This window comes from Oryzias melastigma, linkage group LG5 (assembly GCF_002922805.2).
Source record: "Oryzias melastigma strain HK-1 linkage group LG5, ASM292280v2, whole genome shotgun sequence".
Classification (NCBI taxonomy): domain Eukaryota; kingdom Metazoa; phylum Chordata; class Actinopteri; order Beloniformes; family Adrianichthyidae; genus Oryzias; species Oryzias melastigma.
Genome location: NC_050516.1, coordinates 19,286,259 through 19,299,542, shown reverse-complemented (window position 1 = coordinate 19,299,542; position 13,284 = coordinate 19,286,259). Strand labels below are relative to the sequence as shown.

The 13,284-nt window shown below is 35.8% G+C and overlaps 1 protein-coding gene across 10 annotated transcripts in view; it reads left to right on the top strand.

Annotated features, from left to right (window-relative positions):
• Positions 1-13,284, top strand: part of si:dkey-166d12.2 (rap1 GTPase-activating protein 1) — a 121,854-nt gene that overhangs the window by 98,011 nt on the left and 10,559 nt on the right. For all 10 annotated transcript variants that reach the window (XR_002918963.2, XR_002918964.2, XR_004947895.1 and 7 more), the window contains 12 exons: positions 655-702; positions 2,803-2,841; positions 4,110-4,295; positions 4,879-4,982; positions 8,500-8,578; positions 8,658-8,711; positions 8,797-8,880; positions 8,970-9,070; positions 9,339-9,468; positions 12,094-12,249; positions 12,355-12,426; positions 12,502-12,588. Coding sequence is in view for 3 of the 10 variants with exons in the window: in XM_036211974.1 (XP_036067867.1) it covers positions 655-702; positions 2,803-2,841; positions 4,110-4,295; positions 4,879-4,982; positions 8,500-8,578; positions 8,658-8,711; positions 8,797-8,880; positions 8,970-9,070; positions 9,339-9,468; positions 12,094-12,249; positions 12,355-12,426; positions 12,502-12,588 (1,140 nt within the window). In the remaining 7 variants the exon portion in view is untranslated. The remainder of the gene's footprint in view (positions 1-654; positions 703-2,802; positions 2,842-4,109; positions 4,296-4,878; positions 4,983-8,499; positions 8,579-8,657; positions 8,712-8,796; positions 8,881-8,969; positions 9,071-9,338; positions 9,469-12,093; positions 12,250-12,354; positions 12,427-12,501; positions 12,589-13,284) is intronic.

The following is a 13,284-nucleotide window of genomic DNA, read 5'->3' as shown; positions in this document are numbered from 1 at the left end:
AAATAATTCTGTAATCGTGGCTGCTCAAAATAAAGCTGCACCACATTTCGCAAGTGTTTCATTCTCTGTCCTAAAAGCAAAAGAATGATGATCAGAATCACTCAAACAACTTTCCTACTTTTTTATTTTGTACTTCTGTATGAAAAATAAAACGTCTTCCAGCTTTGAATTGAATTGTCTGCCTGAATAAAATATAAGACATTTCATACTGTCCTGGAGGGTTTTCTATACAACACTGATCTGTTCATTGCACTGTTAGTAGTTATGAATCAGCAGAATAAGAACAGATTTTATCTCCAGAAAGTTCTACTTTTGCACATTTAAGGATATAATTCTGCACCATTCTGCGACGGAAATCTGTGGCTCTTCGTTTCTTTCTTTTTATCTCTCTTTGTCTGCTTGTGATCGAGCCTTCCTTTATATTCCCTCTTACTGTGACTCACCTGCACAACAAGCCAAGCTTACAGAAACATTTAATATTCCCACGAAGAATTTTCAGGAAGTATGCTGCTACACCATAAATGTCATGGCTCTTGACAGCTAAACACGCATCTGAATGTGCAGCTTTGTGTACCTGTGAACAGACCGTGCAGATAGTTCACCTGTGTCATCTCGAGCTTGTCATTTATTTTTTTTCTCTCTTCCTCTCCACAGGGTTGCAGAATGGATGAGCAAAGATGCCCGTTCCCTCCTCCCCTCAAGGTGAGTCACAAATCCTCACAACTCCATGTAAAGCACAAGTTGAGTGAAGCGTCTGGACCGGCAGAGTTATAAACCCAGCCTTATCAGCTGTCGGGCATGCAGGCTGTACGCCGCTCACCGAGTAACTAAGACTGAGTAGAAGTAAGCAAAGAGCTCAGAAGGACATTGCTTACTTTTACGCTGGCTGTTTATGCACAGAATGCAACCAGTTCTTAAACTGGGGTCCAGATAGTCTGAAAGAATCAGGGTGAAGTGATCTGTTTGGGCTGGAGCTATTTTCAATTAAAAAAAGAAAACTTAAATATAAGGTTTTTTCTCAGCAACCGTAAAATATACTTCTGTGCTTTTTACTATAATCTATTATAGCCTCCTAAAACAAGTGATGATGATATACCACTAGTTTATCGTCCACTCTGCTAAAGCTGTGGGCTTTGCCTTCACACACTTTGCTGCAGAGGGCCACTGATGCTGTGAATCTAGGCTGAGGTGTTGGAGCGTGCTGTTCATCTGCAGTGCTGGATGCTTGTAAAATTTTCCATAAAGAAAAAAAAAATAAAATGTTTTGCACAATGGAGTGTTCTTTGTGTTGGCACTAAAAATAGAAAGATTCTGCAAGAAAACATATGCAATCGTGTCAGCAGCCAGACATGTAGATTAATCATTTAAACAGCATCTTAAAGGCAGTGCTTGGCTTAGGCTGCAGTACTTAAAAGCTGAAAGTCAGGCATTTAATAATTTAATATTACCTTTTAAGGAATTTGATTAAACTTTAAATTATGTTAAATTGTTTTAACTTTAGTTTTTAATGCTTGTGAATCAACTAATTATTGTCTGTTTTATTATCAAAAAGCTTTAAACTTTCCCTGACCTTGAATGACCCCATGCTGATTTTAGCTCTATTTGGACAATATCAGAAATGTATACTCATGTACTAGGAATACCACAGTTTGTTACACCATCGAACTAAATCATGAGTTTAGTGAATTGTTTCATTCCCATTGCATACCAGTATGTTTATGTTGAAAATGTTGTTTTACTTCTTTGTTCCTTATTTATTAGCAATTGTAATCTGATTTTTCTGATTTTTTGTAGTTCTCTGCTGTTGTTTTGTTGTACACAAATAATTTATCAAACCAAAAAAAAAAAAGAAAAGTGACCCAAACATTAAGGTTTGAACTGAATGATGGTGAATTGTCGCATCCCTGTTATTTGTTGGTCCGTTAAACTCCTCAATGCAAACTGAGGCTGCAAAATATGACTCATCTCAGCGACAGTTATATAAAAAAATAATGCACAGCTAGTAGCTTGCTCAGCACGTGTTTCTCTTTTCTGGTTGAAATGGTTTAGCATTGATTGGACTATAATGACTGTTTTGATTGTTGTGAAATGTACAGTTGTGGTGTGAAGAGCTTGGAGATCCTCAGACTTCTCAATCTGTTTTGTGTACTTTCATGTAATAACCTGTAAAACAATGCTGCACGACGGAGTTTATCTGCTTAATCCAATGGTTTAGAAAATATCCTAGAAGAAGATGGGTCCAGTAAAATCTAAATGGCAGTGTTTGTGGAGTGGAAAATGACGATAGTCCTCACACACACACAAAAAAAAGTGAGATAGACCGGTTTGAGGTTGTGAAAAGCAGAGTGATGTTATTTCCATATCACTGTTGTGTTGGATAAGAGTAAGACGCCTGAAGATCACTTTTCCTTCGTAAAAAAAGGTTTTGACCTCGCCTCATGTCGATACTGAGAGGTTTTAGCACTCATGCGCTGGACGTTAAAAATACATGGGTTTTGCCGATGTACTTGTGAGCTTTAATGGCTTTTAAAAAAGTTACATAATCACAACAGGAGGGAGCCTCAGGCAAGTGTTTCTTGATTCTAAAATGTTCTCAAAGAACTGTAAGTGTCATCTGAAAATCTAATTACTGAGCAACAGTCAGGTTTGAAGGATTAGATGATTAGGCTGAAACAGGCTGAATTAAACATGTGGTTGCAATCCCTGTGCTCATTTTCAGTGTGTAAATCAGAAAAACTGAGTGAAAGGATTTTTTTGTCTTGTTATGATGTGATTCACGTTTCTTTTTCCCTCCACTTGCAGACAGAAGAGGACTACATACCTTATCCCAGCGTTCATGAGGTACAAATGCAGAGGCACAAAATACTTGTACTTAAGTAGAAGTAGTTTTACATCAACATAATTCTCCTTCTAAGTTGAAGAAAATAGCACCATTTAGTAAGTGTAAAAAAATTGTAAAAAAAAACTTGAAAAATCTGGTTTATAGATTAATTAATCAAACAAAATATTATAATTAATCTATAAATGCTGCTATTTCCAAAAAAATAAAATAAAATTAACAAAAAAAAGTTAGAAAAAAGTTATAAGTAGTTCATAATTTCATTATTCTTTTGTAGAAATAACACACGCTAATGTTTCCAAAAATACTAAAACTGTTTTCTGGATTGTTTTACAACATGTTTCTTTCTGTTTTACGTTTTGATTTCTGGATTATTTTTCTAAAATAAAAAAGCTCTTTTTTATTATTTGTTTTGCTTATTTAGTTGTCATTGGAATCTTTAAAATGGTTTTCCAGAGTGATTTATTGATGTGATTTACACCTTCAGGGCCACTGTAGAAGATAACCAACATTTAGGTCATGTCCATTCCCATCCTAACCCCTAACTACTACAAACCTATATAGTGCAGAACTATCTAGTGCCCTGGATTTTAAAAGTAATTTGGACACCATGTTCACTACTTTTTTAAAAGGTTAAATACCAAGAATGATGTTAATGATTTCACAAAGGGAAAATCTGATCAATATAAGCATTTTACAATGTTGTTTATGACTTCAATGTGTTTCTGATTATGAAAATGTGGATAGTTTGTAAAAAATTACATTTAAACACATTTTTTTCACAAAAAACTTGTAAATGCAATGCATTGTGGTAAACACAATGTAGTGAGCATCGCTGCACAGTGGATTTTTGCAAAGTCTTGTGTGAAATTTCCAGGGCACTCAATTTTGGATTTGGAGAGCACTACAAAACTGCAAATGCAGTGTAAAAAGAAAAAAAAAATGTAATTATTCATGATTTTCCTGATTTGAATAGAACTACAAAATGGTGAATGCACTATATAAGCAAAACTTAGTTTTTAAATTATTCATAATTTGTTTGTATTCTTAATCATATGACTAAAAATAATTGTTCACTAACTGTAAAAGTTAGTAAATTTGTGTAAATGTAGCTAATTTGCTTAAGTACCTTGGAAATTTGCAAATTAAAGCATGTATTTTTCTACATGTTTTAGAACAAATCAAAATTTTTAGATTAAATTAAAGGACAGTTTTATGCCATACAAAAAGGATGTTGAATTGACACATTCAAATGTCTTGTTCCTGTCAGGTTTTAGGCCGCAGGAGTCCTTTTCCCCTCATCCTGCTACCTCAGTTTGGAGGCTACTGGATTGAAGGAACCAATCATGAGCCTAAAGACCCGATAGAAGCCGATCAACCTACCTGTCCTGCCTCCCACATCAAGCTGGAGACAAACAGTACTGCTAAGATCTACAGAAAGAATTTCATGGGGAAGGTGAGAATGTATTACGGCTTTTAATGCCTTATTTTCCACTTTATAAATGTGGTTTTCTTTATTTTATGATAAATATGAATGCAAACAGGAAAAAAAAAACACATCTTACCACTGCCTTGAATTTTTGTTTTGATTTGCTGGAATTTTAATGCAGTCTTTCAAAATAAAAGCAGCAGAAAACCTGGTTTTAAAAGTATATTCCATTTATTGCTCATTTGTGTGGCTTAAGAGTACATTTACCCATTGTTAAAGGAATTTTCATTAATTTTCTTTCACATATATATATATATATATATATATATATATATGATCAAACTTGTAAGACTGGTTCTAAATCCCTAAACAACATAGTAAAATGTAAAAAAAGAATTGTTTATGTTAAAATGTAAACTTCAAGTCATTTCAGGTATAGAATTCTTTGTGACTGAAATTAATTTTGTGAAAGTTATCAAAAATAATTTTTGATTTATGGATTTATTGGACTGCTTTTGTCCTTAACCATTTGGTAAAATTAGTAGGAAGTTTATTTTTTGTGTTAGTTGCTGCATGAATAGTCAACTGTTTTGTTGTGTATCTACTCCAGGAACACTTTAATTACTACACCATGGATGCTGCCCTGGGTCACCTGGTCTTTTCAGTCAAGTACGATGTCATTGGGGATCAAGAGCATCTGCGCTTGATGCTACGGTACAGCTTTTATACGTTTTCTCTGTTTTGCTTTTTGTTGCATCTACAGTTCTTTGCTGTTGTCGTCTCCCTCTAGATCAACTAGTGTAACAGTCATGTCAATGTTTCTTTATCTCTACTTCATTAGTTATTATTCACCTTTATTATTTTTATATTGATTTAAGTGAATCAAAAATTAACCAAAGATTGATGTTATTTGTAATTCATTATTACTTTTTATCTATACAAGACAATCCTGCATCAGAAAATAGTGTTCTGTTTGATTGATGAGGCAAAATACTCAAAGAGGGAAAACTATTTTTTTTTTTATTCGAACAGGCGGCATTGTCACATTTTCAACCTGAATACCAGGCAGATCTGTGCGAGACTGTTCACATTTCTTCTACATTCTTTTTTTAACCCTTATTTTGAAATTCCGACTTCTTTCTTTACTTAGTATAAATATTTGATCATTTCAGTCACAAGCTGCATTTACATGGATCGGAATAAAAATTCTTCAGGCCTTCTGGAATACTCTGATCCGATCAGACTCAAATTTCTTTCCAATAGAGATTGGCGGGTTATGCCGATTGTTAATCCAATTGTGTTGCATATAGACAAATTATTGACTGTAGGTCAACACTGAACTGGCTTTTACATCATGCGTAGATGGTGTGGGCTCTGGAGGAGGCTTTGGAATGCAAATAGGACCGGCCGGATGCTCCACGAGCGAGCTGCTGGAGATCCGTGTGTCTGAGAGTAGCAGCTTTGGGACGGTGTATAAAGTCCGGAAACAGCTTTTGAATGCCAACGCTCCGCATTCCGAGCACTCCTGTGACACTGTGCAAGCTATCATTAATTTGTGTTACCAATCGTGTCCAGAAAATGAATGACTGATGTTATTCACATGTATTTACATACGGCCAAAATGCACATTGCTGCACTGCCCACATGGATTTTAATTGCATTCAAGGCTAAATGTTGGTTGCACGTATTACCCTAACTGTAACCTTAACCCATACTCAGGGTCCATCAACCAATTAGAAAGTTCAGCACTGGCTGTATGTATTTAGAAAATGATGGGCTAATAGTCACTTTCTAAATAAAATAATAATAGTAATAATAAAAGCACGCTCAGCAGACCATTTCAATCAATGCTAATAGCAGCCATGTTTGTTTACAACAGAACTCTAATTCTTCTTTTACATCATTTTCTGGTATTTTAGGTAGTTCTGCTTGTGTCAAAATGTTTTACTCCGATTGAGCGTGTGGCGGATGTAAACGTTTGTTATAATTGGATCAAGTTTTTCAGGGCCCATGTACACAGTTTTATTCAATTCGATCTTTGATCAGAATGAAGATATTTTGCATTCTGTAATGACGGATTGTACATATTTAAATCAAAGTAAAGAACATTTAACGCCTCTGGTAAAATGCAGCCAACGAGCAGTGAATTCTACCCACCTCCTTATGGTTTGTATATTTTTGTGTGTGTGAATTTGTACTTCACAAAACAAAGTGCCCGTTAGAAGTTTACCCTGATGAAATCATCCACTTGGAAAAGTGTTTTGCCCTGAAACGGTTGTGTAATGCTCTCAGTAGAATAAAAGTAGCCCGAACTCTGCGTGGTGTGATAAAAATATCCCAAACTTCTTTGATGAACGGTGACTTGAAACGGAGGTGTCAAAAAGTACGTAGCCATCAGCGCGCTTTTCATCTGTGCTGTGCGAGTGCAATGCCTCCTACTCACCACCGCCTGAAGCTGGCTCCCTGAAATCCTAAAATCCTCCGCTCCATCACACTCTGTCAGAGACAGACAAGGGGGAGGGAGGTCAGAGCTCAGTGCACCAAACAACTTGTGAGTTAATTTTAGCACCTGAGAGACTCCTCTTCAAATTTTAATAGCAGCACTCTCTCTTTGTAATGGATCTTCAGTGGATGAGAGTAAAATGAGGTAACTGGACCCCCAGCATTTATCACACAGGGATGTTTTCTAGTTTGTGGGCACAGCCCACAAGTACCTCAGCCTGTGTAATAACATGCACTGACAGTTTTTTTTTTTTTTTGAGAATCTGAATTACCTCCATGATAATAATTCCGTCCTCTGCAAATGCAGATGCATAGATTAACACACAAATGGCTTTGCTCCATCCGCCTCTTTAGTTTTCACTTCCATATCCAGCGCATTAAACACAGTGCAACAAGGTTAAAGAGACAAATTAAGAGCCTGAAATTCTATCAATTTGATGAAAACCACTTTAATTAATAAGTAATGTATAATGTAATCACATTAGTGGCCTTTAGTCCTGGAAGTATGCTGGCAGTAAGAAGTATGTCGCATGCTTACATTTCAAACCAGTCCTCTCATAAATCTGGTTTTGAGGGGGAAAATCCTGTTGTTTTAGGCTGTGCAGATAGTAAAAGCATGACAGGTAAAGCAATTTTGGAGATTAGACTCTGATTTTCAGTGTGTTGTTCGGACGATGAGGGATTGGCAAAGCTTTGCAGTTTCTGTTAATCAAAATTCAAGGTTTTAGCAGACAGAAAGATGGATAGAGATAACAGTCTTTAAAAGGAGTGATAAAATATTATACCAGAACAAAACAAAAAGAGCTTAACATTTATTTGAAAAATTCTAAGAAAAGGCAAGAGTATTTTAGCATTGGAAAGTTAATAAGTTTAGGAAATTCAATACTCATGCAGGAGGTTGTGAAATGTAACAGTCATGATCACACTGCAAAAACAGACCCTTTAGGATTAAGTCAATCATTAAAACTCCATTGGCGGATTGTCTTTATAAAGAGCCCCTAAAGGGACATTGAAGTAATAAAAATAAATAATTACTACCTGGTGAGCACCACATACTGTTTTTTTTAATATTTAAACTTTTTTTTTTACTTTGATATTCCTTTTTAGATGCTCCATTATGGGATAAGAAATTTCTTTTTTATTTTAAGTATAACATCTTGTCACTAAGTCATGTTTCCTCAAACTAGGATTATTTAACTCTGATCAGTTATTCTTGATCAGATCTTTTTCTCACAAGAAAATACCCAAATAACATATTTTTTCTTGAAACAGGGGTCTTTTTACTTACTTAAAATTCAGCTTTTGAATTTCAGTGTATCACCATCTGTTTTCAGAAAGCCTTTCTCTCAAAAAGAGCTTTCACAAATGTTTTTTTTTAAGATAAAGTGAATCATGCACCAACATTTCTGTTCAAGTCCCACTCCAATCTTTTTTTGATGCACTATTTAGTTGATTTGTGAATTTGAAAGTGGGCAGCAATAGTCATATTATTCATTGTGCTTCTTGAGTTGGCATCCTCTAAAAGAAAACAAAACTTCTCACTCAGTCCACCCCTGTGAAATCTTAGTTAAAACTATCAAGTGTAAAGACAATTAGGATCTCACAGCCTCACACGTCTGCAGGGAGCATTCACTTTGAGTGGGCAGCTTTCTTTAATGAGATACTATGGGATGACACTTCAAAAAAGGAGTGGTTAAAATTGTAAACAGTTTTTTTTTTTTTTTTTCAGCACAAAGCTAAAAACCTATCATGACGTGATTCCCATTTCCTGCCTTACTGAATTCCCAAATGTGGTCCAGATGGCCAAGGTGAGAAATCACATTAGATAGAAGATAAAGCTTTCTGATTATATTTAAAAAGTGTCTTTATGTTTTTTTTATCTTGTAGCTTGTTTGTGAAGAAGTTAATGTGGATCGCTTTTACCCTGTCCTCTACCCAAAGGTAAGCAGGACGAGTTGTTTTTCTCTTTCCATCAGTCATCTGTCGACTCTGCCTGACTGGATCCTTCCTGTTCTTTTATCATCAGGCATCGAGGCTCATTGTCACCTTTGATGAGCACGTAATCAGCAACAACTTTAAGTTTGGAGTCATTTATCAAAAGTTTGGGCAGGTGACTGCACATCCGAGATAACTGCAGTTAATCTTTGCTTTTTGAAGTCATGAGTCCTGAGAACGATTTTTTTCTTCTTTTGCTTGCAGACATCAGAGGAGGAACTCTTTGGAAACATGGAGGAAAGTTCCTCCTTTGTTGAGTTCTTGGAGTTTCTCGGGAAGAAAATAGAGCTTCATGATTTTAAAGGGTTTGGACACTTTTAAAGCTTTTATTTTATTCTCATAAAGGGACTTTACATGATGTGTCAAGTTTTTAAATGAATCTTATAAATAGTAGTGTCGTTACATTTGAAGTGACATTGTAATTAAATGAGCATATAAAGCACTTGGCGTTCTCTCTTTGATACATGATGGAGGTAAACTCTGACAGTCATGCTGTCTTTCCCTGTCCTGTCCTTCTTTTGTCCCTTCTCCTGCATCAGCTAATAAATCTCCGTTTCTCCTTGGTCTTTCCAGTTTTCGAGGTGGCCTTGATGTCGCTCATGGTCAAACGGGGACAGAATCCGTCTACACAAATTTCCACAATAAGGAAATTATGTTTCATGTGTCCACCAAACTGCCTTACACAGAAGGAGACTCCCAGCAGGTATGAGGACTTTTAATTAATTTATTTAATGCAACACTATTTTAATGATTCAAACATGCTAAAGAAAAATTTTACTTGATTTGATAAAAAAATAAATAAATAAAAAAGAAATAATTAGTTAATATGAAGTTTACTTTCTGATCATTTTTATTGCAAAAATTTGCTGAATCTTAAAGTAAACCTTTATATTTTTTATTTCAAAGACATTGCACATTTTTGTACAACCGTGTGATCCATTCTAGTACTTTAAGTTTACTATAAACGTTCATCTCTTAACATCACGCTGCTTTGGGCTTCAGCTGCTCTCCAGTGGACTGGTCTGGTTTGAACTTTGTTACCGCAGTAACCCGCTATATTACCAAGACATGGAAGCAAACAGAAGACATAAACAACACCCACATGGGATGATTCACTCGGGAGCGTGGAAAAGGCACCAGGGTACACACATAATAACATATCGAGATCAAAACACAGACTTCATCTAAAGTGACCTGACGGACTGTGTCCATATTCGAAAGGTCGTGCGGTGATAACAGATGCCAAGCTTCTCAGTACAACGCTGCGCTTGCAGAGTTTGTGTCAAACTGTGCTCAGTGATGATGCTGCCTAGTGCGTCTGTTCTTCAGCTGTCTGAGTTCAGAGAACTTCTTGCATGAATATCAATTAAAGCTCACTTCAAAGTAACCTGTCTGGTCTGAATTTGCCGAAATACTGAATGTACATCTTTATCAATGTACTGTTTTAAAAACCCTCTAGCATTTTTCTAATTATAGAGAACATATAAGAGTCTAAGAAAAAAAAAACGTATTTCTGAGTATTTCTTTATTCAAATCGTGTTGGATCAGGACCAGATGAAAATCCACGATTAGAAAAAGCAGAAACTGCCAAAGTCTCCTCTCTCTGCTCCGATTCTGAAGCATCCACTGGAGATAAATAGATCCATTAACGTCTTCATCCTTGTCTGAGCTGACATCTGGCTCAAAACTTTGCAGCTAAATACTTCCAATATTGTCACTTTTTATTTTTATTTATTTATTTATTTTTTGCTATGCTAATGTTAGCTTGGGCTGGGAGGTGCTACAAGCTAGTAGGCGAGAGTATAAACAAACAGTCCTGCTCACATATTTTCTTTGTATTATTTTGGCTAAGGACAGCATAATCACAATTAATTGAAAAAAAATATATATCGTTGGAGTGGGAATTTAACACCTGACCCACAGACAGTTTAATAACGAAGCAATAAAAATAAATTACAAAGATATCTGATGGGATTGGAACAGTAGTGTTTCCAGTTTTTCACTTTAACCTTCACTAAGCATTGTTTTCTACAGTCTTTATTTTAATGATGACTTCTATGTCACAACAAATTATGCCACTAACCTTTTTTAAGTGGTTTTGTTTATTTTACATTTGATTTAATTGAAATTATTCTAATACATTTTGTTCAAAAACCTTCCTGACGATTCCTCGCTGATAAAGACTTCATCAAAATTCAAAAGAACACCAGATGGTTGATTGTTCTCGTGTCAACAAGCAGAACGGCTGTGACACAAAAGATGCTTCAAAGTGACTAAACTGCTAATAAACAAGTAAAAACCATTATCATTTCTTAATCACACTGTAAATATTTGCTGTGGTTGTTCCACGCTCCCCACTGGTGACGCGGATATTTTCCTGAAGCGCTAGCTAACGCTGGGGCTTCTGTCCCAATGTGTGAAGCTGCTCAGTTTATGTGTCAAACTGCTAAATGAACTCTGATGATAATTAGTGGCAGCACCTTTGGAGTGTCACAGTATTTTAGGTAACTTAGAATTAATAAACTGCACTCGGAAAACTAAATGTATTTGCTCAATTCACTATATCCTTTATTTTTTTAAATTGAACAGAATGATTATAAGTCACAACTTTAATTAGAGTGGGATTTAAATTGTTTTGATATTGTTTAATACTTTATAAATTACCACCTAATATCGTCAAACTCTTTTGTTTGTATAAAGCGACTCGTCTGGCTCTAAAAGTAATTTACTTGCGTCTAGTTGAGCTTTTAGAATTAGAATTTACTGTAAGATGCAAAAAAGGGTGACAGCAATAAAATTCATATTTCAGCACAAGAAGATGGTGTCCCCGATGCTGAGCAACACAGAAGCTGCTCAGAGGAGCTGTACACATGAAAAATTAATAGCACGGTCACTCCGTCCTCCAAGTTCCTAAGTGTCCTTTTGGCAACTCAAAGCTTTCTGGCAACTGAGAAAAATGTAGTCATGATGACAGTCAGCCATCTGTGCGATCGCCACACGCTTCTGGTGCAACTTTGCAGTGACTTCACTGATGTTAAGAGCCATCAATTAATATATTAGCCTCACCTAATTCATGCACATACACTAAATTCATGTGAGGCAAATGGTCATATAGTATTACTACAACAGCAATAAAAGTTTTGCACTTTTTACATCTAAAACTGGATTTTGTTTTCTAAAATTGAATAACCTCTGTAAACACTATCCTGTTTACTTTCTGTCACAGCTTCAGACCACTTTTTTGCAGACAGACTTGTGTTTGTGCTGCCCCAGTTAGTCATTTGAGATGTTTTTGCTGCTGTTAGCTTTCTTTATCTGTGCTCCACAGCTGCAGAGGAAGAGGCACATAGGCAACGACATTGTGGCCATCGTGTTCCAGGAGGAAAACACTCCTTTTGTACCTGACATGATCCAGTCCAATTTCCTGCATGCGTACGTTGTGGTCCAGGTGGAGAACGCCTGCACGGACAATGTCACCTACAAGGTTGGTTCTGCGGAAAGTTAATATTCCTTTGGGGAAAATCCAAATTCTTTTTCAGTTTTTTTTCTCCATCTGAGGAGTTTTACTGTTTGTCTGCTTTTTATTCAGGTTTCTGTGACTGCAAGGGATGATGTACCTTTCTTTGGTCCTGCTCTACCTGACCCTGCCATCTTCAAAAAAGTTCGTAGTCAAACAAGTATGAAAAGAGAGTATAGAAGTTCAGTCAATCATTCCGTCTGTACTTGTCTTCCTCAGGGCCCCGAGTTCCGTGAGTTCCTCTTCACCAAGCTCATTAATGCAGAATATGCCTGCTACAAGGCTGAGAAGTTTGCCAAACTGGAGGTGAGGAGTACACTAAAGGATACGTTGCCTTGGAAGTTTGAGGGTTTTGTCCATGTATTTACATCTCATCACATCTTTTTTTGAGACTACGCTTAATTAAAAGCATCGTTTTACAGATGCCTCATCCTTTTTAGACAACCAAGTAAAGCAAAAGATGATCATAGATTGATTTCATACTATAAGGTGACTTAAAATAGTTTTAAAAAAACTATTGTTTTAGTTTACTTATAATCTATTATTTTTTTATATATTTAGTTATGCCTCCTTAAATGTTTAAGAGTAAACTTTATCTTTAGTAACAATAGTAAAGTCTCACTCCAAATAATCTTTTGATCTATTGAAAAAGCGTTCCCATTGGTTGTTTAATTATGATTTTGACATTTTTTTAGCCACCCATGTTTTTTCTAGGACTTAGTTTCTGCGGTAGTTTATTAGAAATTTGGCTCTGAATTGTGGACAGAACTGTTGGTGTGGAGTATACCTGCCCTCATTTCCCATCATCCCTCTGTTTACGTGCACTCCCACTAGCTTACAGCCCCTTTGATTTGACGAACAAAGACTAACATGGATCTAGTTTTTTTGTATGTCACAGCTACAAGCTTTTCTAACAGCATTTTTTTCATCAGTTACGGATTTACAATGTTTTGAATAAAGAAATACTTAAATACTGTTTTAATCCTATTTTTTTTTTTTTTT